This window comes from Diorhabda carinulata, chromosome 2 (genome assembly GCF_026250575.1).
Source record: "Diorhabda carinulata isolate Delta chromosome 2, icDioCari1.1, whole genome shotgun sequence".
NCBI lineage: Eukaryota > Metazoa > Arthropoda > Insecta > Coleoptera > Chrysomelidae > Diorhabda > Diorhabda carinulata.
In genome coordinates, this window is record NC_079461.1 from 34,178,967 (window position 1) to 34,205,444 (window position 26,478).

General features: G+C 32.5%; 2 protein-coding genes across 3 annotated transcripts in view; one reads left to right on the plus strand and one right to left on the minus strand.

The window, feature by feature from the left end:
* The first annotated feature begins 45 nt into the window (after nucleotides 1-45).
* LOC130890940 (golgin subfamily A member 1) lies at nucleotides 46-8,981 on the plus strand. Its single transcript, XM_057795391.1, has 7 exons — nucleotides 46-574; nucleotides 1,712-1,929; nucleotides 3,656-3,913; nucleotides 4,090-4,335; nucleotides 6,105-6,319; nucleotides 6,384-6,612; nucleotides 7,102-8,981. The coding sequence occupies exons 1-7, from the start codon at nucleotides 199-201 to the stop codon at nucleotides 7,501-7,503; spliced, it is 1,944 nt and encodes a 647-aa protein (XP_057651374.1). The 5' UTR covers nucleotides 46-198; the 3' UTR covers nucleotides 7,504-8,981.
* Nucleotides 8,982-9,416: 435 nt separating this feature from the next.
* The window catches only part of LOC130890941 (uncharacterized), a 34,829-nt gene continuing 17,767 nt past the window's right edge, over nucleotides 9,417-26,478 (minus strand). For both annotated transcript variants that reach the window (XM_057795393.1, XM_057795392.1), the window contains exons 2-6: nucleotides 21,377-21,622; nucleotides 18,886-19,136; nucleotides 17,906-18,053; nucleotides 13,929-14,065; nucleotides 9,417-12,425 (exon numbers count right to left, since the gene is read on the minus strand). In XM_057795393.1, coding sequence (XP_057651376.1) covers nucleotides 12,270-12,425; nucleotides 13,929-14,065; nucleotides 17,906-18,053; nucleotides 18,886-19,136; nucleotides 21,377-21,542 — 858 coding nt within the window. In that variant the 5' untranslated portion in view covers nucleotides 21,543-21,622 and the 3' untranslated portion in view covers nucleotides 9,417-12,269. The remainder of the gene's footprint in view (nucleotides 12,426-13,928; nucleotides 14,066-17,905; nucleotides 18,054-18,885; nucleotides 19,137-21,376; nucleotides 21,623-26,478) is intronic.

A 26,478-nucleotide genomic window follows, 5' to 3' on the forward strand; every position in this document is an offset into this window, starting at 1 on the left:
GTGTTGAGCGCTAAAATTTCCCTTTAGCACGTCAGCATCTATTAGATGACAAATTGAACTGTCAAAATTTTATCTCTAAAAGTTTTGATGATTTTGGAAATAACATAAATTAAATCATGATGAAAATGATAATTGAGTGAACGATACAAGCATTTCAATAATGCCACGTTTGTGTTTTATAGCTGATTAGTTTAAAACATGTTTGCGTCTTTAAAAAATAAAATTCGCGAAGAAACAGGGAGTGATTTATCCAAGTTAACAGCAAAAATCACTTCTTCCACAGTTCAAAAGATTGAATCTTTACGAGGTCGCTCAACTCAAGGTTCAACTTCCAGTTTAAATTCTATAGTATCTTCAGAAGGTGTAAGGGAAGATGGTCCTATCGATTCCGATGAATTCAAGAAAAGGTTGAGCAGAATTGAATACGATTTTTTAAGAAAACTGGATATCAAAGAATCAGAATGGCGTGAAATAGTTAAAGAAAAAGATAAAAGGATACAGTCATTAGAAAAAGACCGAGACGAAACGCAACAACAGATAGCTAGTCTAAGGGAGTCTCTTAAGAATGCTGAAGGTACTTTTAGTTATTTTTCATATTTGAATTGTAAAATAGTATAGGTGCAATTGTTTAATAATTCACTAGCTGCTTCTTAAGCTTTGCTACTGACCAACATATTTTTATTTCACACTCAAAACATTTTTTTAAAGAAACTGTTGAATGTGGCATTATATTTTTGTAACAATGTTTCCATTTGTTTTCAAAACAAACCTGTGAAAGAAAAAATTGTAAAAACTAGATTTCGTCAATAATTCACTAACCTGTAAACCAAAGTAGAATTCATACAAAAGTCTCATGAACCCGTTTAAAACTAGTTCAAAATCTAAAATTCAAATGAGTGCAATATATTTAAAAAATTCACAAGGCATTTCCTGTTTAAACAGTCATAAAGTACCTTGTAGCTAAGTAATATAAAATACTAAGAATGCTCCAATTTCATTATCTTGAAAGGTACCCAGGTAAGTTTCTTCTACTGATAAAAATAACTACCTATATGTGTATGATAAGAAATAATTACTTTTATGTGGATAGTTTTGATTGATATAAAATTGTAAAGAATAAAGGTTGAGTCAAAAATATCATGTGGTGTACTAGAAAAATGATTGCCCAGGACATGAACTATCATGGTAATCTATTTATTAACACCTTCATTTTTATTCTTTAATAAATATTGAATATTTTGGTACATACTTACAAGATTAATAAAAGTAAAAATATAATTATTATTTATTTTTATGTTCCCAAATCATTTTTATTTTAGTTCTCTTCAATTTTAAAAATATATTTTGATAAAGACTGAGGATAGTTGAGGAGTCAAATTTTTATCTGTCTTTCAAAAATTATAAAAAAACTAGTTTTGGAACAAAACAAACCTAAAAACAAGACGATTTGAAATATTTTTGCTTACATACATATATGAAAGTGAAACCTATTTTGAGACAAAAGACCTTATATAGAAGCTTTGGAATGATTATATTGCCTTTGAAGTAGTTACATTAATGAATAAAATCGATTTTTGCTAAAAAAATGTGTTTTTCTTAGTTAGTCATACGACTTATTAAATAAATGCAAGGTTTTACTTTCCTTTCTATAGGTATGACAATATACAAGTTTGAATAATATTTTATATGTCATTACAAGTTTTATTTTCAGAATTCAATTCTAAAATACTTTTACACAAAGAAAACAACGAACAGTTAGAAAGTTTACAAAATCAAGAATTAAATAAAGTTAAGAATTTAGTTCTGTTGAGAGATCAAGAAATTAAAGAAAAATCAAATGCTCTCAAAGAGGCTAATGTCCAGTTGGAAAAATTACGTAATGAGGTTGCTAGATTAAGGAGGCAAGAAGAACTGCTGAGTGATGTACAGGTATGTAAAATTATTTTATATGGTTTAAACTGAATTTTGTATTTTTTGTTATAGTTAACAACATTATTCATTGTATATATTAGATGTTATCTACTAATAACTAGTTATTTTTATATTCCATTCATATTTTCTCAAAGTTATTTTTCAAAAATAATAGTTTTTGTAGTAAATGTTTCCGCAGAAATTTTTCTTGTATATTATACAAGTATATTGATATAAATCTTCAATAATTTTAATGTGTTTTGTTATAAAAAAATATAGGCAATAAAAAACTTGACAAATCTTATTTAAAATGGCTTTTTACCAGTTTTTACTAAATGTATAGTGGACTGGTGCTCCCACAATTATAATAAATGCCATTTTTGTTGAACTTAAAATCGTGTATTATATGATAATTCCATTTTCAATTCTATAGATCAAATTTTTCAATTATTCCTCTATTGTTTTCTAAAAATGTTGACATTTTTATTGATTGGTCAATAATTGAAGTTTCACCCTTGACTAAAAACACTAAATTTAGGTTGCTGAACACATCCTCACCTGACATATTTGTGTCTTGAAGAAAAGTGACATTAAGATATTGCATATCTTTGATACATGGGTATCTGAACTTCAATAATAGATACCTTGAACTAAAATCTGCTTTTCAAGAACTGAATAATAATTTACATTTATACAAACAGCTAAAACAATGTTTTTTAACTTATTTTTGTCATATTTGAGATTAAAACTGTTGTTATTAGTCTATCTCCAAAGAAATATGTAGACTAAACTAAAGACTTGATCAGTTGCGAGGTACATAAATCAGTCAGTGTGGCCCAAGATAGAGCAGAGTACAATAATACCAACAAAACTTTATGAGGGCCAACAGTTTATTGTTGAGCTAATTTTGACTATCGTGTAGTCATTCTATAATTCCTTGTCACGGAAATGGACCAAAGGAAGAGAGATTGATTAATCTAGGATTCTTCTTTTGTTTAGTGTCTGTCTCTATGGCTGAATTTTTTTTCAAAAAATTCCTTTGTCTTCCGTATTTACATTTATATTGTTTCTTTATCTCTTGTTTTTCTTATTTTCTTTCTTTTTCTTCCTCCTATTACTCCAATTTTGTTCTAGAAGCTTCTCTTATTGTCGTCATATTTATTTGCTAAATTTTTTTCCAAATTGTTTCCATGTTTTCTTTTTTCCCTTTTTAATTTCTCTCTGATTGCTTTTTAGGTCTCTTTATTTTCTTCTCTTCTATTTTTAATATAATTCTTCTATATTGCCCTTTTCTGGTTAACCATTTTCCTTATTTCTTCTGTCCACCATCTGGTTTTGTGTTCATTTCTTCTCTAACTTCTCGTCTCGTGTCATGCTTTTTTTTGGAGTAACCACCTCAATTGGAAGACCATCCTCGGTGTCTCTACAACGTTTAAGCAAACCAAAATATAAGTTGGATAAAAAATTTACATTAATATTTCTACGTTATGTGTAGTTTTTTCAAATACTGCGTATTGAAAATTTTGTAAATGCAATAAACCGGGCCAGTATCGCAACTGTCCGCATTTTAGTTTAATCGTTGTACAGTCTGTTTCACTGTTATTCACTTTTGAAGTTAGCAACCAATTGTCTTGTGTTATATCGTTTCGGTGAGCTTCTGGGCAATTCACAGGTATGTGCTTCTCGCAATTAGAATACCCAAGGAAAAACATTGACAGTTACAAATACTTGTTTGCAATTTCAGGACGATTTGGAGGCATTAAGACATAGTACAGCCAGAGATTTGGCGCATCTTGCTTCCAGTTTATCCAAAAGCGAACAGGAGAAAAAACATTTACAAGATTTAGTTGTCATATTAAGGCAGAATAATAATGACGGTACAACTGATGATAAAGTCATTTCAGAAAGAAAATTGTTGGAACAGAGACTAGAAGAGGCGCATCTTCATTTGACTGATATTAAAACATCTTGGAGCGATAAAATAGCAGCTTTAGAAACGCAAGTAAGTGGAAAGTGTATTTTATTTGAAAAGAGAAAGCACTGTGGATTGTCAGGTAGTCAAATATTTTACTGGATATTTAAAAATTTGTAGATCTACCTTCAGTTTAATGGAAAATACAGTGTTTGAAACTATCACCTTTTCTAATTGATTCAACTTGCACCATGATACCTTTTTAGGTGGGTAGACTGAGTAGACAGGCAGCCGAAGAAGGATCTGAAAGGCGGAGAGCTGTACAAGAAAAAGAAAAACTTGAAGAAAAATTAAAACAGCTCGAGGCCGAATTGGAATGTAACAAATTTGAATTGATGAATCGGGATATTAAAATAAAGCGTCTTTCGGAAGATGTAAATGAATTATCAGCTGAACTCAAAACCATACATTCCGATAACGAGGAAGAAATTACTTTCCTCAGAACTGAACTTGTGAGTCAACAGAAAATTTGAAATTGGGTTTTTTTTTATTTCGCTTAAATGGGAGTTTCTTATCAAAATTACATTTCTTCTATAAACATCATTTGAAATTGATATGGATTAAAAAATATCCTAAATTACTGACAATTTAGTGTAACCAACATGTTTAATTGGTCAAATGATTCTTCTTTCTCCTGTAACTTGGCCCTTTTCTAATTGATTACACAGTTATCAAATGTTCTAATAAACTATTTTGACTGTTGGATTGGCTGTAAAACCAACGCACATTTGGAGTGGAGTATACAGTATTTCAACAAAACGTTAAAATTTTAAGAAAAAACTTCTAAACTTTGATTTTTGGAGGAAATGGTGAAGAAAAGAGGCACAAAAGTCTTTTCTTGGACCTCGGTCTTCACATGTCTATACTGGAAATGTTTTCAAAGAACTAATGAAATATTTTACACCCTCGGATTGGCTGTAAAATCAACGCATTTTAGGGGTGGAGTATACAGTCTATACAGCCAGAAACAGTCTGGAGGAGAAAGAATATAGAAGAGAATATCTTAGATGGATTCTTTGAGGACTAAATAACTCTAAAAAGTTTCTTCTCACTGTGACCTTATTCTATTAGATCTAGCCCAAAAGAAACTCCGGATCATTAAGTTACGGAATTCTTTGTCATCACATTGGATTATTAAAAGGCTGTGGAGGAGATACTGGAGTTATTTAGAACTGTATGGTGAGCTGTAGGTGATCTGTGATATAAGAAATAGTCTGGAGGGGAAAGAATATAGAAGAGAATGTCTTCGGTGGATTCTTTGAGGACTGAATAACTCTAAAAAGTTTCTTCTCACTTTGACCTTATGCTATTAGATCTAGCATAAAAGAAACTGGATAATCTAGTTACGGAATGCTCTGACATCACATGTTAATATAAAGAAAGGATGTGGAGGAGATATTGGAGTTGATTAGAACTGGATGCTGATCTAGGAAAGCTCTATTGTGGGGCATAATAATAATAATAAACCTTATTTAATCTAATTTATAATATTATATTATAGTATTATTTTTTTCTTCAGCTCATTCAAATGAAACAAAAGGAATGTTATGTTTGATAGTAAACTCCAAACATTATTTAATCTGCTTGATTGTTTTTAGCACCACACTCACTTTGCTTGTTTATTATTGGAAATATTTCAGTATTTGATGTTATATTATTTTAAATAAATATCGATTTTATTTTTTTTAAATGAAATTATATTTTTTTAATTTTAGCTTGCCTTTTTACTTCTGGATATTTTGTTATCCTTTAAGGATAAGTATTATCGTTTTATTTAAGAAAATTTATTTATATTACATATTTTATGTTGAATAAAGTTTATTGTAAGTATTTTGAGTTATTCTTTTCACTGCCTTAATTTAACGCTCTTTCTATCTTGTGTTTAACCAATCGGGTTGGTATGGGAATACTTTTGGGAAAAAAATATTTATAGTGGTCAATTTTATCCATATTATATTTTTCTTCATTTCACAATAGAAATTTGAATTTTTATAGGAGAAGTGCCGAGGATAATGAACGAATTAAAAGATTCTAAACATTGAAATGTACCATTCAATACAAAAAATTACAGAAAAATTTTAAACAAAAAGTTGTCATTTTAATTTTTATATAATTGAATATATTACTATATGTCAAAGGAGAAAATTGACTACATCTTAATATATTGCAAACTGAAAAGACTCCTTGCTATAATGTGTTTAAAATTATTTTGTTTTTCAAGGATAACGCAAAAACCGATTTAAAAACAGCAAAGAAAAATTTAGATAATGTAGGAAATGAATTGGGAAAATCAGAAGAAGAGATAAATAAATTGAAGATCACCGTAGACAAGGAGCATTTAATTAATAATTCTCTGAAGGAAACCATAACAAAATTAGAGAAAGAATTATCGGAAGAAAGAGCCAATTCATTGAACGTACAAAAGACTTTAACCAGGTTAGTACTTTTTTTTATTTAATTATGTCAATAAACTCTGTATTGTTATAAATGATTTTTCTAGGGTGACTTCTGAAAAGAATACGACTCTTGTACGTAACGCGGAGATTTCCCAACAAATGGAACTAGTCAAACAGGAAATAAGACAACTAGAAAGAGAAATGTCGGAACATTTGAATCGGTTATCAAATTTGGAAGAAGAAAATACCAAATTGAAGGATAGCGTGCAAATAGAACAAAGACTGAGAAAAAATATAGAGGAACTACAAGAACAGATAGCAGAAAAAAATAAGGTGAGCCATATTAATTCCTCAACATTTTTTTTAAATATACCTTTAACCGATTTCAAATTTTTTTTACTTATATTAATTCTATTTTATTCATACTAAAATTTTAAGCTTACAATTTTTTGTATTGTTTTCCATTTCTATTTGATCTATCTTTAGTTACATATATAATGTAGTATAGGCTCTCTTTCACACAATATAATGTGTGGACTCCTATACTAATGATAGCTGAGCAGTAGACTATATTAATTAGTCGTAACTTTGTTCTACGTATTTATTATTAATAACCATAAAAAAGTAAAATAGTATCAGATATGGGGTACTGACCACTATACTACTGAGAATACTGCAGGTGTTACTGGTATAGGAGTCCATACACTATTTTATGCGATACTTTAATATTTTTTTAATTTATTAACAATCGTGTTTTGAGTGTTATCTTCTGTAGATAAACTAACAAATTACTTTATTAATTTCTTTTTTTTTTTTTTTTAGAATATAAAAACCTTGCAGCTACGTTTGGCCGATATGAAAAAGACTCTACAACAAGAATTGAGAACTCCGGGAAACCCTAATTACCATTCCGATTTATTGGATCTTAATTCTGCTGCTATTTTGACCCCGACTCAAATGTCAATTCGACATTTTCCTTCGCTGGTTAAAAGAGACGACGAAGATGTTAATTTTAAATATTTGAAACACGTTATTTTGAAATTTTTAACTAGTAGAGAATACGAAGCTCAACATTTAATTAAAGCAATATCGACACTATTGAAATTTACGACAGAAGAAGAAAAATTGATACAAGACACTTTGGAATGGAAGAAATCGTGGTTCGGTTCCAAACCGAAATATCCGACGTCGGGGGGTAAATTGAAAAATTTCCCTAATAGTTGATGGTTGTTTTTTACCGAAAAGTATTTTTTACAACAGTATTCTTAACTTATTTTTTCAAAATTGCCTATAATATTTAAAGAAAAAAATAAATTAGTGGCTTCCATATGGTAAAGAAGGTCACAACTAAACTTATAACTTTGTTTAATTAAGTTAGAATTTCTGGAACCGTTGGTGATATTCATACTGAACACACTGTTTACACCAAAACTCACAATTACTTTGTCAGACTCGCGTTTCAATAACTTTTCGCTTTTTGTTTAACACATCCTGTATTTCGATACTTCTATGTTGGTATTATCGTCTGCGGTTCGACGTGACGATAAGGATTCTACTACATAGTCCGTAAACGTCACTTCCGCCCCAGAACCGGCGTAGAGCGCCTACTCAAATCAATTAGAAAAAAGAGGGATCATCAGAATTTTCGTCCGCTAATATAATTTTCTTTAGGTTGGAGCAGTGGATTCTCGCGCGTCAGGTGCACATCATCACCGCAGGTGAAACTACCACCGATGGCACAAGGATGAGATCGTCTCCCAGTCTAATTTGGTGACTGGTAAGCCAATCCTCAACCTGAAAAGAGATCAAAAACCATATAATTGAATGAAAATAAACTCTTAGATAGTGTTTCATGGCAGCTTTATACGTAAGTGGACAGTACTCGGTAGGCAAACATGTCTGTCGAAAATCTTAGTGCTGCACACGGAAAGTTGTTTAGAGTCGAACCATGCGACGTACTCTAATGATGTTGGAGGTTGCGTACGACTCCAACTGCAGGAGACCAGAAAGAAACATGTGCCCGTGTTTGGCCAACAAATTAAGAGCGCAATTTTTAAAAATTCTGTCGCTTCTCGGGTCGGGAATGTTCCCGCAGTCATCCATCTTGTTATTTTCCCGACTCTTGGAGAACTAAGGGTTCGACGTTGGAGGCCCATGCTCGGACAGTCGATTGTTGTGAAGGCCCGTGGCGCCGGTTAAAGAAAAAAGAAATAATTCTCGTTGTTTGTTAACACGTCTTAGTATCTCCTTCAATGTCCACATTTCCATACCGTAAAGAAGCACCGAATAAATTTGATGAATCTTAATCGTAGATTAAGATCCAAGACTGAGATGGTTAACATTTTTCGAAAGTTTCAGAAATGCCTGTCCGTATTTTATTTCTTTGTCTATGTCCAGTCTTCAAAAAGCTTTATGCCCAAATACTTAAATTTACTTTTTCTATAGTCCCCCCTTTAACTATCAAATAATATAAAAATATAATAAAAGTAATTAGCGGTGTGTATTTAGAGTCTTTGATTAGAGCTTTTTTAATTATTTAACTAAGTACATACTTTCAGGGAATCATTATATACATTCCGACTGTATGTGATATACGGGGTACATTCTTAAACTAAGTTTGTATATATGTATATAACCTTGTTCTTTATGTGTATTTATACATTTTCCAAAAAAAAATATTAATATATTTATTTCCAAACAAATAGAGATTATTATTTACCTGTTTAATAGGTAAAGTTGGCCCAAGGGTAGGGTAATGTTTCAAGCACGGTCCCTTTGGCCGTGGAAAAGGTTTGAAATAAAAAAGTACCGCTCTGGGTTGTGGGGAAAGTTCAGTTGCGGGTCTATGTACCGCACCAGAGCTCAATGTGTTAAATTTGGGGTGTATTTTTAACATTAATGATTGTCTAGAGTGCGTATGTTCGCGTTCATTCTATGCACCGCTTTAGTCATTTAATTTTGACAAACGGGAAATTAGTATTGTTAATGAGCGGGCTATTTGAATAATTTTGATAAAATATCAAATTCGTATCCTCAATCACCATATTGTTATATGAAAAGCTTCTGGATAATCAGAAATACTACACACAATCGGTTTCTATTAGGATAATTGATTTGTTATAAATAAAACCACGTGATTTATATAATAATTTTTTATTTGCATACATATTTTGTAGAGACACTGTATGTGAGCACAAATATGATATCTAGATGCGAAATCGGGTTGTCCACTATGAAACATGCTTCTAACATTACTTGAAGAACTGTAAATATGTGTTATAATCGAAATCTGTTTTACATAATGAGCGAGACATGAAAAAATTTTTAATTTCTAAAAATTTATATGTCACTACTACCTCTAAATATATCAAATACAGTCTTCAAATGTTGCAGGTCTAAAATACAAATTTTCTCTTAAACTAATCTCAAAGCCAAAGTTTTTTATCACAGGAAAATATACTAGAAAATTTTCAAAATTCCTCTCAATTTCTTCATAATACTGTAGGAGTTACAAACATCATTCTTTAAATTACTATTTACAAGATAATGAAGAAAAATATGACTTAAAAAAGGACAAGAACATTTTTTTACATAAATAATTAAAATTGGACTATAATTTTGAACCTTACATGCTACTAGAGCAACTATTTTTTTGTTTCTCATACTGAGAAACCTAATGACTGGTTTTTCCAAGGACTTCGGCTTCTGATAGGCCTCGAGCACTATGGGTGTATCAGAAGAAGGTTTATGACAATTCACTTGCATTTTATATTGGAAAATCAAATCCTCACGAGCTTAATTATAAATTCTATGGAAGCTTTAGAACTTTACAATTTTTTTTTTCCTCAAGACGTCGGTTATTCAAAAGGAAACCAAATTTGTATCTCATGAACCGCAAGAATTATCAGCAAATGAAACAAAAATACAAGTAGTTCAAATCTACCATCTTTTAAGACATCAATTATAAAAAATTGCGCCTTATGAACTACAACAAGATTTCAAGTAAACACGAGGACCATATGTAAAGTGTGATACTAGTAGTTCAAAAGTACCAAATTTTGAAATGTCAATTCAATTCGTCGATTAATCAAAAGAAAACAAAATTTGTATCTCATGAACCGCATCAATAATCAGCAAATAAAACAAGAAATGAAAGTACTTCAAATGTATCACCTTTTAAGACATCAATTATTAAAAAAATGCGCCTTATGAACTGCAGAATTCTAAGCAAACACAAGGAATATAAGGAAATAGTAGTTCAAAAGTACCATATCTTAAAATGTCAACTCTTTTAAAGACAATGGAATTTGTGTCCCATAAACTGCGGAAATGAAACAAGGAGCAAAAGAAAATAGTACCAATAGTTCAAAAGTATTATTCCGTGGAACTTTTTGAACATTTTTCAACAACGATCATCGACATTTAGTAGCAGATTTTTTGGATTAATTAATAACAGTAGATGGAACCTGGTCTACTACACTACTGAAAAGGGAAACTAGTCAAGACAGTAGATTGCCAAAGGCAAACGTGTTCCGAAAGTGATGACAACCATTTTTTGGATGGTTATGAGATTTTTCATCAGTACAAGGCACCTTCTCATACTTTGGTGATCACCATGATTAAAATTCGTGAATTGCACTTCGAATTGGTTGACAAACAACCGTGACTACCAAATCTGGCCCCCAGCGACTGTTTCCAGTTTTATAATCTTGAAGTTTACTTATAGGAGAGAGATTTTTATAGGTTAGAGCATCGCTGATACTGAATTTCCAATATTATAAAGAATGAAAATGAATCGAAATTGCCAGTGGTATTCTTCAACTTTGTTTCTTTCTATATTTCTATCAATAGTATTTTTTAATAATGAGAATACGTTTGATATTTTGTTGGGAAAGGTTCGAAGATAACAAATAACAAAATCTAAATAGGTCAGATGTTATTACGTTAAACCAAAATATTCTTTTTCTTCCAATAGATCTTTTTCCTACAATTCCTGAAGGATCTTTGGACCTTTTATGATGAGACCAAGATATTGTTTTCTTCTTTACACTTCATCACGCCCTTCTCCACTCTTCTCAGAACATCTACATTGATCCCATTATATTCCCAGTACCCTACAGTGGATCCATACCTCGAAGGCGTCTTCTAGGGCTAGCTCGCAATGTGGGGTTCAATCGTAGAGAACTGGGAATACATAGAACTTGAGAATCCAAGTTGAGGTCGCGGCTACAGAGAAGCTTCTTGATCTTCATAAACGATGTACAAGCTTCCTCGATTTCTTATTTGTAAGGAAGAGCAGACAACACTTGTTCATTGGGAGCTTCAGTTTTGATGACATATTGTTCTTCTTAACGTTATTTAGTCCTTGGCTCATCCTGATATTCCTTTAAAAAAGTATTTGGATCTTACTGGTTACTTTACTGGTCATGGTCGCCCCAGGAAACTCTTATGAGAATAGGTATAGAAGAGTAAAGGGAAAAACTAAAGGTCGCTTCAATGACCTTTGCAAGGCAATGAAAAAATAATTCACGGGAGATATTTGTGCGTTTCATTGTTGTTGAGATATGTCATCTGTTGCTATACCTCAACCAACTGTAAGTAAGATGAAATAAGACTTCATCTAGATGGTATTTGGAACTCCCACAGTCTACCATTGGTAACTTTATAACTTATAAAACTAATAACTTTATTTGTCGATCACAAGTCTTACACATTGTTTACGATATGTCCGTTATTTGTGATATCATAAAGTAAATAATTTCTACATTATAACTTGTTTTTAATAAAAAATAAGAACATAACCTAGAATTAGATGAAAATCTAGAGTCGTTAACTCGTATAATTCCGCCTCAAAATTTCCCCATCTTAAAGGAATTCGGGATTAAAAATCTAGATAAAAAGATAATTCCAGGGTACAGTCTTGCACATAATATATTCCACATATGATATTTCATGTTACGTATTTAATAATTACGGGATGAAACAAAAATCTACAAAGCTGTGCGTTCGTCGTACACTATAACAGCTTCGTTGTCGACTAAGGAATCTGTGTCCTTGTGTAAAAATTGACTCCTAGACTTGCTTAAAGCTATTATGGCTGCCTCGTCGTTGCGCATGCGGTTTTTTCGTTTTTTACTAAAATTAACCTAAAAAAATAAATGTCATTCAAATACTATTTGTATACGTATACATGTTTGTATACGTATTGCGCATGTGTTAAGAAATTCTTACTAAAATTTCAGTAATTTCTTTTTGAAAGGCGATATACACCTACGCAGGTTTTCAATATATTAAAAGCTTATTCGAATTAACATTAGGATTGCAAAAAAGAAGCAAATCGAAACAATGACATCAGTAGTTCAAAAGCACCTTTCTAAAAAGTAAAAACAAAATTTTTACCTACTCCAGAAACCACAAGATTCCAAATTATAACAAATAGATGATACCAGTAGTTCAAATGTACCATCCCTTAAGACGTCAGTTATTCAAAACAAAAACAAAATTTGTATCCTATATACCGCAAGAATAATCAGCAAACGAAAAAAGAAATACAAGTAGATCAAATGTACCATCTTTTAAGACATCGATTATCCAAAAATAAATTTTGTATCTCATAAACTGCATGATTTCAAACAAACACAAGGAGCAAATGGAGATAATGATAACAGTAGTTCAAATGTACCATATCTCAAGACGTCGATTATTCAATAAAAAACAAAATTTGTATCCAATGAACCGCAAAAATAATCATCAAATGATAAAAGAAATACAAGTAGCTCAAATGTACCATCTCTCACGACGTCGGTTATTAAAAACAAAACAAAATTTGTATCCCATGAACTGCAAGAATTATCAGCCAATGAAAACAGAAATACAAGTAGATCAAATGTACCATCTTTTAAGACATCGATTATCCAAAAATAAATTTTGTATCTCATAAACTGCATGATTTCAAACAAACACAAGGAGCAAATGGAGATAATGATAACAGTAGTTCAAATGTACCATATCTCAAGACGTCGATTATTCAATAAAAAACAAAATTTGTATCCAATGAACCGCAAAAATAATCATCAAATGATAAAAGAAATACAAGTAGATCAAATGTACCATCTTTTAAGACATCGATTATCCAAAAATAAATTTTGTATCTCATAAACTGCATGATTTCAAACAAACACAAGGAGCAAATGGAAATAATGTTAACAGTAGTTCAAATGTACCATATCTCAAGACGTCGATTATTCAAAAGAAAATGAAATTTATGACCCATAAACAGTATAAAACAAAGAACAAATTGAATCAGTATCAGTAGTTCTTTAGAACCATCCCTTAAGATATCAGTTAATAAAAACTGTTGAAATGTTGACACCAATAGTTCAAAGTTCTTCTTCCATCTTTATAATTCCTCAAACATGGTCTAGCCTTAAAAGAAAGGAGGTTTTTTGAGTCGATTCATAACTGTAGATGACACCTGGATCCATCACTATACTACTGAAACGAACAGTTAAGCCAGGGGATTGCAAAATGTGAACTTGCTCCGAAAAAAGCAAAGACGATTTCATCAGCCGGGAAAGTTTCCTAACCTCAAAGTTTCACTTGTGATATGCATTTAAAGAAAGTATATGGTGTGCATTTAGGTTTCTTACCTTAGCGTATAAATCATTGATGTCATCTTCTGTGGATAGAGGTCTCGGTTTAGACCTTACCCAAGCTGGTAAACTTCTAGTTTTCAAAGTAGGTTCTCCGTTGAGTTTATCATCTTTGGTACTAACTTCATCTAAAACTACAGAAATCATTAAATCGTGATTTAATACCTATATAGACATTTTCAAAAAATGGGGTTAGTTTTTTAACTACGTCGTACTAAAATCAAATGAAATGGTTAAATAACGAGACTGGTGATGTAAAATATTTCATATCATGTCCCTACTCGCTCGTACGAATCTTCCATCGTTCGAAACAGTGCAGGAAGATCCTTCAGGACACGCACAGCTTCAACAGACTTAAATCTTGTTCCTTTTAATGCGGATTTGATAATAGAAATGAGGTAGAAATCGCACGGTGCAAGATCCGGCGAATAAGATGGGTGATCTAACACTGGAATGTTGTTATAGATTCAGCAATCGCTAGAATACTTATCCGTCAATCAGATTGAACAATATTACGAACTTTTCCGACATTTTATTCAGTTTTTGAAGTGGAAAGGCGACCCGAACTTGAATCATCTTCAATATCTTCTCGGTCATCTTGAAAACGACTCAAAAACATGCGAACACGCCAAATTCTCATTGCTGTTCAGTCGTTTCGATAAATTATAACTTTCTTTTGAAATTTTTCTAAATTTCATATGAAATTTCACAACATATGCCATATTTTTCCGGCAAATTAAAAAATATCCCCACGGCTACATTGGTTTGTCTATAAAAATTGTTGACATCGCGTTCGAAAAAGTAGGCGTCGACCTAAACAGCTGATAACTTTGGCGCATGCGTACTTTTTCTATCAGTGTTAGTTACTCAATAGCCATGCCTCGTATATACGATTTAATTTTTATTCGACTGGTTATTAAGCTCATATTGATTTCTAATTAATCTCAGAATATTCAAAGTGATTACGAATTTTTTAAATGACGTCTAAATACATCAACTTCCACCCAATTATCTTACGAGGGATTAAAACTTTAGAAACGACAAATATTCTACTTCAAACAAACTTCGCTGTGTCGATTCTCCAAGGAATAGATATTTTCCTTTACCTTATTGTAAATAATACATAGAATGGTTACAGGAAACTAATTTACCAGCCAACCATTTTCGTATTAAAACAAGAAGTTCACCAGTAAGACATATTTATTATTTACACTGTATGTATACAACACAAAAAGAATTTAGGAAGAATTTCTGGCAAATTTCAAAGCTCCACATATCCAAATAAATTTCAATTAATGGACACTAAAAGAAAGTGTCTTGCATTTCATCAACATTTTTAGCTAGTATACGAGGTGTGGCTGTTAAATAACGAGATGTCTACTGTAGCTGTAGACAAACCTGAATAGCCGTTGCTTGCAACTGAAAGTTTTAATTTATTAAATCAAATGTATAGTAATGATTTTTGTCGCTTCCAAGTGTTTTTGAGTGGTTTTCAAGATGGCCAGAAAGATGTTGAAGATAATTCACGTTCGGGTCGCTCTTCCACGCCAAAAACGGTTGAAAATGTCGATGTGACTGTCGGGTAAATGTCGAACAATGAAGTTTGGTACATATCGGAATCTTTTATACCATCAGTGTCGTTATTTACCAGCCACACATCCCATAAAATTGCATAGAATGGAACATTCCCTATAAATTTCAAAATATTCACAGTTCCGAGTAAATTTTAAGTAATCAACCCTTAAAGAATGTCTATCACCTCTTCAACAATGAAAACTTAGATAATTCAGGAAAACTACATCACAATCTAGAAGAAATTTTCGAGGAAAAGCAATATTGAGACGACCAAGACAGTTAAATATATTTAATCGACACAATTTTGAACACAGCCCATTTTCAAAATCACTTTCTTCGTTAATATTTTTCAAATATTGAAATAAAAGTTTGTTTCACCACTCCCCATTGTATTTAACAAAAAAAAACCTGCCCTATTGCGACTAATACAAATTTATCTTCTACAAAAATAACGAATTTTTTTAATTTGAATTGTTGTGATACTTAAGCCGGTGCCACACGATGCGTCCAAGGCTTCCAACGTTGAACGCTGGTATGATTGGACGCATACCATTCGACGAATGTTTTGCATCAAACGTTGACCATGGAAAATCGTTTTTTTTTACCCGCATCAAAAGAGTACTCAACATTGGAACCACATTCGAACCAACACTATAAACACTTCTTGTCCTCCTGAGTGTGAATGCTACGTGTTTTGTATAAAAAAATCTGTTGTATGCTGTTCATCACTTTTTTGCCATGTTTTCATTTCTTTAGGTACATTTAGATGAGGTTCCAGCTTATCGTCCACTGTTCGGCCAACGTTGGACGCATCTGGTAGTAGCGGCTTAACGTTCTGGCCTTCATCCAATGTTCAGTCGCACGTTAAAGGGTGGCGCAAGTCTTTGATGCATCGGGTAGTACCGGCTTAACGTTCTAGCCTTCATCCAATGTTCATCCGCACGTTAAAGGGTGGCGCAAGCCTTGGATGCATCGGTTAGTACCGGCTTAACGTTCTAGCCTTCATCCAATGTTCATCCGCACGTTAAAGGGTAGCGCAAGCCTTGGATGCATCGGTTAGTACCGGCTTAACGTTCTAGCCTTCATCCAATGTTCATCCGCACGTTAAAGGGTAGCGCAAGCCTTGGATGCATCGGTTAGTACCGGCTTAACGTTCTAGCCTTCATCCAATGTTCATCCGCACGTTAAAGGGTGGCGCAAGCCTTGGACGAATCGGGTGGTACCGGCTTAAGGTTCTAGCCTTCATCCAATGTTCATCCGCACGTTAAAGGGTAGCGCAAGCCTTGGATGCATCGGTTAGTACCGGCTTAACGTTCTAGCCTTCATCCAATGTTCATCCGCACGTTAAAGGGTAGCGCAAGCCTTGGATGCATCGGTTAGTACCGGCTTAACGTTCTAGCCTTCATCCAATGTTCATCCGCACGTTAAAGGGTGGCGCAAGCCTTGGACGAATCGGGTAGTACCGGCTTAAGGTTCTAGCCTTCGTCCAATGTTCATCCGCACGTTAAAGGGTGGCGCTAGCCTTGGATGCATCGGGCAGTACTGGCTTAAGGCATCAAACCTTTGTTTTATGCTCTTTACTATCAATTCAATGTTCCCAAGTATCAAAAAATTCATTTCCCTAAAGCCTCAATCAACAACTTCATAATACTAGCGATTACCATTAAAACAATTTCATTGTTTATAAAATAAATAATTAAATGTTTTTAAATAAATAAAATATTAAAAATATCATTGAGCGAATAATAAATGTGGAACAATCGATAAATAATTTCATTGAGCAACGTCATTTTCTTAAAATCTGATTTTTTTGAAATCATAGTTATTAACGTTAAATAATTTGCCAGTACCTAAACTATTGCATCTTTATTTTGCTTAATTTGTAATAAAAAAAATATTTGAAGTTATAAAAATGCCTTAAAACATTTTTCCCCTAAAATTGGGGGAAAACAACTGAGTTGGGAACCCTGTCTAAATTTAATGTAGCCTTCAATAATTTTAAGGTTAGATAGTAGTTTTTAGTAATGTTAGTTGTTTAATTTTGCGTCCCCGTCTAATATTAGATCTAAGAGTCTCCTCCACAATTTTCTTCGTGGTATTATTATCTTAAAACAAGAGATTGTAGTGTGAAAGTGACGCTAATGTAATTTAATATTTGGAGTTATGAGCACTCGAGTATTAAACTCATGAAACGTGTTTAAGTTTTCTCTCTTCGACGGGGTTCATGTTGCAATGAAAAACATTCGTTCCAGATGAAAATCATTTCGTCGTTTTTACAACGTTTTTGATAAAATATTACATCTAATTAGAAAAAATAATAATAAGTACGTTAAAAAATGTTTTTATACGAGGGTTTTTCAAATTGTAGTATATAACTTTGAAGAATATGAAAGACTCACTACTGCTAGAAGCATATTGAGGGCTGCTCGGTGAAAATTCTGATATTTCTGGTAATGGAGCTTTTGGTACAATTTCACCATTCACGGTTGATGGTATCGGTTGACTTAGTGGTCGTTGTTTTCTACTCGTGGAACTACTTGAAGCCGCCTGAAAAAAATACGTGCACGGAGTTTAGAATGCTTTCGAAAAATTCCATCCTTTGTCGTGAAACGTCCTCTTCGTAAATATTTCTTTAGGATCAGGTACAACCAGAAACCACATATAACCAAATCAGGCGAATAGGGTGAAAGTTTAATGATTTTTTAACAGGAAGCACAGTCAATAGGATCGGTCGATCAGAAGAAAACGATCAGCATTTAACCGCTGTCATTTACTCAACAAAAAAATTTAAACTTGTGGAACCTGGAACTGAAATAGGGAGGTTCCCCAAAAATCGTTTCAATCAATTCTTCAATTTGTGTGTTTATCCTCTGTGGGCCCTTATAACGCTGAAATACGCATTAGAACCCGAGCCGAGCTTTTTCATCCACACTACAAAATACAATTTTATGACGCCCAAATTACACCAAGCGTGTAGCCAAAAAGACATACCAAGAAATACAAAAAGTATCCAGAGCATCCGCCAAACTTTAGATTCTATTAACATATTAGAACAAGTCCGGCTTCACGGTCTATATGTATTAGTGGACGAGTTCGTGACAACGGTCTAATGTATTGGAGAGGATACAACCAAAATAAAACTAGAATGGATCGGAAAGTTGAAGAATGAAAGAACAACAAAAGAAAGAAGTCACGGAAATGGACGCCCTAACGAGAGCAAATAGAGTCAAGAGATTACCAAGAAAAAAAATAATGAATTTGATCAAAAACAATCTGAAATATCTCTTCTTTATGGTGAATTAGTTGCGTAGCCTCTCAAAATATACAAACGGGCCCTTTTATTTCAGATACATAATTATTTGGTAATTTTAATACTTACGTTCGTTGAATTACCGGGATTACTAGAACTCCTGGGTACTGGACAAACTCCAGGACACTGCGTGCATTGAGGTCCGCCTATTACTCTCGGTATGTACCAAGGACTGGGCTGGGTAGGTGCAACGAGTTTATTGCTATAACCCCAAGAGCATCCTTTTTGTTCAGCGAAAACAGCAGATTGGTTTGGGTAGGCCGGGGAAACTACTGATGGTACTTGAGTACCTGTAGGAGTTCCGTCTGTTTTCCTAATACCTATTGAAAGTAATTTTATCTCTAAGTACTTCTACCATCACTCAATAAGTCGGGTGACTCACATACAGATGGCGCTGCCATTGTCAAATCCGTATAACTTTCAAAATACTAAGTGTAAAATTTCGTGATATTTCGATTAATCAGAAAGAAGTGACAGTCATTTAACTGAAGGTACTTTTGTTATTTTCAAAACAGTGGATTCAAAAAAATCTCGTGTGTTCATTTATCATTGCTTCTTGATGAAAAAAAAATATTGTACAAGCTAAGGAAAGGCTTCAAAAGTATTATCCGGACTCTGCTTTATCGAAAAGAGCCATTGGTTTGCAGAATTTAAACGTGGTGAACGTTCTGGTCGTCCAATTGAGGTGATTACTTCAGAAAACATCAGAAACGTCCACAAATCTAATCGTAAATTGAAATTGCCTGAGATAACTGAGGCCGAAAAAATATCAGAAGGCGGTGTGTTTATAATTAGTCACGAACATGATCAAAAACAACAACGTGATGATGATTCAGAGTAGTGTTTGGACATGTTTACACGTAATGAAACAGATATGCGACAATAGATGAAAACATAGATCCATCACTTCACTTCGGAATTAAAACTATCATCATCTGAGTAGACTGCAGTCGGTGAACCACGTCCGAAGCGTCCAAAGGCACAACAGTCAGCTGGGAAGGTTATGACTTCAATATATGGGATCATTCATTAATGTATAGATTTTCGAAGGATCAATAAGCTTCAATAGATGTTATTCGACGATATCTGACAAAAGTAGACGCCAATTCACCTGAATAAGCTTCAATAGATGTTATTCGACAATATCTGACAAAAGTAGACGCCAATTCACGGTGAACCACGTCCGAGAGACAATACTACAAAGAGTTTTTGGATTCACAAGTCGATGGCAACGATGGTTGAATTAAATGAATTACATTTTGAATTGTTTCCTCATCCACCATACGGTCCAGATCTGGTCCCCAGTGTTTACTGATCTCAAAAAAATGCTCCTCGATGAGAAATTTCTGCTCAAATTAAGAATTAATTGCTGAAACTGAAGCCTATTTTGAAGAAAAAGACAAATAGTTCTACAAACACGGCATTGAGAAGTTACAGAAGCGTTGGAATGAATGTTCTGCACCTGAAGGAGATTACATTGACGAACAAAATCGATTCTTAGCAAAAAAAATGTCACCCGACTTATTGAGTGGTGTGTTATTATTAATCACCCTATCGAAATTTCTCGTTAACGAATGTTACATTTGCTAAAATTAGTGCGAGAGAAAACTGTCATTTCCGTTCGCAACACTTCATAACACATATTTATAGATTTGTATTGGTTCAATTTCCCGAGAAGATTGACTGCGCTCGGACGGAAATTAACCTAGTAAATGATAAACGTGGTGCAACAACTTACCGAAAAATTGATTTAAACGAATGATTAGAATGATTCGGGAAGGCTTTCAAATACACACGGTTTTTCCAAACTATCTAAAAGATGTCTGCTAATTCAATTTTAAAACGAAAAGTGTAATTGGTCACGTGACAGTAGCGAAGGGCTACGAAAACCGGTGTCAAAGAGGCAGCGGTTAGTTATAGTCATGCAGAATGTAAATATGGAAGTATACTCAATGATTCCTGAGAAACTATAACCAGGAAAGGTCTGTGGCATGTATCAACATATGGATGAACAATCTACGAATACTGGCAGAAGTTTTGCCGGGCCTTTTCCGCCTTAATGGATACTTGAAGACGCCGAGTGTAGCAGAGAGTGCTACTTGAAGATTCTGTTATGTAGAGGACAAAATCTCGATCCAGATTCCCTCAAAGTGAGAAAGACTAAATAAAGATGGTCAAAATGCGGAATTAGACAGCTGCCGCCTCAATGGACTTGAAGACGCTGGTTTTAGCAGGAAATTCAAACCTCTATCTACATTGTCTGGAATTGTGAGAAACCACGGGAAGTCCAGAGCATTACACCTGGAAGAGTATAGAATAGAAGACGAAGATCCCACATCCTGAAGCTTTTAAAAGCAGTGGGATTAATGGAAGAAAGGAAAATGGGAGAAAGGGATACCCTTAGATCTTTTTTGTATTGAAAAGCGACCTCATGTTGTGGAAGGAAGATATAAAAATCATGTTTTTATCCCCATTCGACTATTTACTAGCCCTCGACGGAAAAAACTAGCAGCTCGATGTGAATTTTAACATTATTTGGACTCAAATGATTATTACTTACAATAATGCTTATCCCTACGTGGCATGACGCAACAACGATAAAGAAAGAAAGCGCAGATTAAACAAACTATTAGCGCAGCACCACAAAATACGGCGGCCAACAAAGGTAAACGCTCGGAAGAGATCTTCCAGCCCCTCGTTGAGGCGGTTGTAGGCTCCGGCCACATACTCGCAGTCAACGTCACCCACTGCTGTTGCAGCACCAACCCACCATTTCGGTCGACTTCGTATATCTGTCCTTCATCTCCTGAAACGAAAATTGTTATAATGAATATAATTAATTCATTGACGGAATAACTTTGTGGGATTGTAGTAGCATTGAGATCGATTTGTGGGAGAAACATAACAAATGTTGATGGTTACATCCCGATTTTGTTAGTCTGGTACTGCGCGCCCTTACTTGTTTTGCCCTCACCCACATTTGGATCGAATTATTGCACTTGGGAAGTATACAAAGTTGCTAAAACTAGGGCAAAATTAACGGCAAAAAGTGAATTATAGAATACAAAGACATCACACTGAATAATAATGTGTTAGTCCAGTCATTTTAGGTAGATTTAGGAAAGAATTTCGGAAAATCGAGATACCCAGCTATAACGTCGTTTAAACTTGTTCATTTGACATTAAAAAACTCCTCTCGAAGCTCACAACTTTTAAAATCGGGGGTCAAAATAAAAAAAATCGATTTTTTGCACATTTTTGCAAATAACTCGTTCCCTATGGATTTTACGCTAATGGTATTCATTATCAATATTATAGAGCATTAAATTTTCTACAACATTATTTGAAAAATTTTTTCATTGGGTGAATCGTTTCTGAGATATAGAGCGGTTAGAATCCCGTTTGAAATCAACTGGTACTCCCGATCAAAATAATCTCTTATAAAGTTTATAAATTATTGCTAAATATATAATTATAAATAATTTTCTTTTTTTATCAATAATTACGTTATATTTAAATATTTTTTGCTTAATTATTCATTTCCAATAAAGTATAAATTCACTTAATAGCACGTGTAGTTTCAAAATCGTAGGTAGAAAAATGTTTATCATATAATTCAAATCTATCTTATTTTTAAAGTAATTAATCTTAAATAAATAAAAAATAATAAAAATCAATTTTCTTCTTCTTCATCGTCGTCGTCTTCCCGCTGAACTGGACAGTTTTCTTCTTCAAATGCTTCTGCAACTTCATCCAAATTATTATTATTTTGATTGGGACTACCATTTGATTTCAAACCGCCCTCTATCTCAGAAACGATTCACCGTATGAAAAAATTTTTGAAACAAAAGTTGTAGAGAATTGAATGCTCTACAATATTGATAATAAATACAAATAGCGTAAAATCCATAAGAAACGAGTTATTGGCAAAAATGTGCAAAAAATCGATTTTTTTTGCTTTTGACCCCCGATTTTAAAAGTTTAAACGACTTTATAGCTGGGTATTTCGATTTTCCTATGTGAAAAATGACTGGACTATGTAGCGAATGTTAGCGAAAGTAAACTGGATACCATCTTCAATATTTCAACTTCAAATTGCAACCCTAAATGTTTCAATATTTTTTTAACAGGCCATACTGCCTGCTCGCATTAACCTACATCCACTTTTGTAATTAAAACAGTGTCGCGGAATGTAAATTCAGTTTAAAACACTAACGAGCGATAAATCTTTTTGAAAAACAGAGAATAAAACCACGACCTTGGTATATATTTCATTGGTCCGAATAAGACGAATTTAACCGCAATAAATTACAAATTTCAATTAGAAGAAGTATTTTGATCTTTGTTAAATTTTGCTTAAATATGAGTATAGAAACAATACAAAAAAATAACATTCGTTTCTGAATTAAAAGTAACAACTTACGTAGACCGGGGTCAATAATTTTTGAAACCAAAAAAAAAATAATACTAGGATTAAACCCATTGGAAAAGAAGGAGATTATGATAAAAATGGAAGGAAAAGTAATTTACGAGCGATCTAAGTGAAAGGGAAGATCGGGAAGGGAAAAGGGGTTGAGTTTTTAAGGGTAAAAAATAGTTAATCTCGATTTCCGGTAAAACTACAATTCCTATGGAAAAAAGTCGTTTAGCAAAGTTGTAGATAATTAGAAGATCTACAACTTTTGTTTTTACACTTTTTTCACATAACCTCAAAATTTACCACGGTGATGGTAACCAATAAAAAGTAGAGATTTCAACGAATGAAAATCTCACCGACTTTTTAAAAAAAGCTGATATTTTAACGGGAGAATTTTCGTTCGAAAATTAGGGTACTTTTACGATATTATGTCAAAATAACGTGAAAAAATAAATTTTTCAATCCAAATGAATTAAATTTTATTTGGGACATAAGAAGATAAGTTTTTATCAAATTTTGTGAAAAAAAATATTCCTAAAAGACAAAAATTAAAAGCGAAAATCTCAATTTTTTGAATTTTTTACCTAAATTTCGAGGTTATGTGAAAAAAGTGAAAATACGAAAGTTGTAGACCTTTTAATTACAATTAAATTTTATTTGGGACATAAGAAGATAAATTTTCATCAAATTTTGTAAAAAAAATTGTTCCTAAAAGACAAAAATTAAAAGCGAAAATCTCAGTTTTTTCAATTTTTTACCTAAATTTCGAGGTTATGTGAAAAAAGTGAAAATACAAAAGTTGTAGACCTTCTAATTACCTACAACTTTGTTATTTGAGTTTTTCCCATAAGACTTGTAGTTTAGTCGGAAATCGAGATAAACTATCCTTCCTATTTTTAAACGCTTTTATCCTGTTCTAACGAATTTATTTCCGCCGAACAGGGGTTCCTTAGAATAATTAATAATCAGGGTTCCACCAAAATGATTAAGATATTATTAGAAAAAAAGTTTGAAGAAATGGGAAATCAATACATGAGTTGAGGCAATGAGGCAAACGAAGTCTGAGGCTTCTAATATATTTTGTATTCTATGTTCAATCATCAACTATATTTATGGTAAAAGATAAATTGATAGATTTTGAAAAAAAACTCAATTCCTGGATTGCCTGTAGGTAAAAGACAACAGTGAACGTTTTTCCCTTGTATACTTTAACTTCATTACACTCAGTTTCCTTTCTACAGACAACTCAGGATGAAAGTAATTCATTAGATGTAATTTGGGCCCTAGTTGTATTCGGGTGAGGTCATAGTTTAAGCTGAATGATCGTTGTTGGTAGTCCGGTTAAGTTGACAGTTTTCCAAAGATTGCAAGGGACAAAAAATCGATTTTTTCCGCGTTAGTCGTGGCCAATTTTTATTTTTTTTTTCTTTTGCATAATTTTCTGTATTTTTTGTATGTTAGTTATATAATAAAAATCCATATATCGAATTGATTCACATCTAATTCTTCGTTGTTCGACTGCTTTTCCAGCATACTAGTTTTCATTTTATTGTACCCCAAATTTTCGCCTATAAATAACAGTTCCATCTCTTATAAATACATGCATCGTGTTGATATTTTCCTTAAAAGACTTTCAAAGAGTATTTACGGGTGTTTTGAATGTTGATTGATGTTTCTTATCGCGCCCTATTTTCTACACCTTTCCATGATACATCCTGAAAAGGACTACCGTATTTGTCTCATTGTATACAGTGTTAAATATCTCGATCACTATAGTTTTTTTTATCCGAAACATACAAAGTAGTTTGGAAATATAATGGAAAAACGTTATTTGTATATGAAAATGTCGAAAATGGAATGTTTTCAATTTAATTAACGAAAATGTCAATTCCTTCTCGTAAAAATCAAATTTTTCTGAGTGTAAGTTGGTCCAACTTTCGATATTATGAGTTTTTTTTGTAAAAAATTGTTTTTTTTATTGGACGTTTATATTAAAAGCATAGGGACATTTTTTTCCCTTCGATTGACATTAGTCGTGGAAATAGAGGGTAAGATTTTGGTATAATAGGGGTCCAGAGCTTTGGTATTATAAAAATTATCCGAATTAAAAACTTGTTGAAAAACTGAATCAAAATCAATGGATATTAAAGAAAATTGATGAAAAAAGAATGAGAAAACAATGAACGTTACAGAAAATTGCTGGAAATTGAAACAAAATCGATGCATATTGAAGAAAATTGATGAAAAACTAAAGAGGAAACAATATTATTGAAGAAAATTGATGAGAAACTCACGTAAAATTAATGGATATTAACGATATTGATGAGAAAAAAGTAAAATTAATGGATATTAACGATATTGATGAGAAAAAAGCACAATCAATGGATATTTAGGAAAATGGATAAAAAACTGAATCAAAATCAATGGATATTAAAGAAAATTTATGGAAAAATAATGAGAAAACAATGAACGTTACAGGAAATTGCTGAAAATTGAAGCAAAATCAAAGGGTATCAAAGAAAATTGGTGAAAAACTAAAGAGGAAACAATGTTATTGAAGAAAATTGATGAGAAATTCACGTAAAATTAATGGATATTAACGATATTGATGAGAAAAAAGCACAATCAATGGATATTTAGGAAAATGGATAAAAAACTGAATCAAAATCAATGGATATTAAAGAAAATTTATGGAAAAATAATGAGAAAACAATGAACGTTACAGGAAATTGCTGAAAATTGAAGCAAAATCAAAGGGTATCAAAGAAAATTGGTGAAAAACTAAAGAGGAAACAATGTTATTGAAGAAAATTGATGAGAAATTCACGTAAAATTAATGGATATTAACGATATTGATGAGAAAAAAGCACAATCAATGGATATTGAGGAAAATGGATAAAAAACTGAATCAAAATCAATGGACATTAAAGAAAATTGATGAAAAACTAAAGAGGAAACAATGTTATTGAAGAAAATTGATGAGAAACTCACGTAAAATTGATGGATATTAACGATATTGATGAGAAAAAAGCACAATCAATGGATATTGAGGAAAATAGATAAAAAACTGAATCAAAATCAATGGACATTAAAGAAAATTGATGAAAAACTAAAGAGGAAACAATGTTATTGAAGAAAATTGATGAGAAATTCACGTAAAATTAATGGATATTAACGATATTGATGAGAAAAAAGCACAATCAATGGATATTTAGGAAAATGGATAAAAAACTGAATCAAAATCA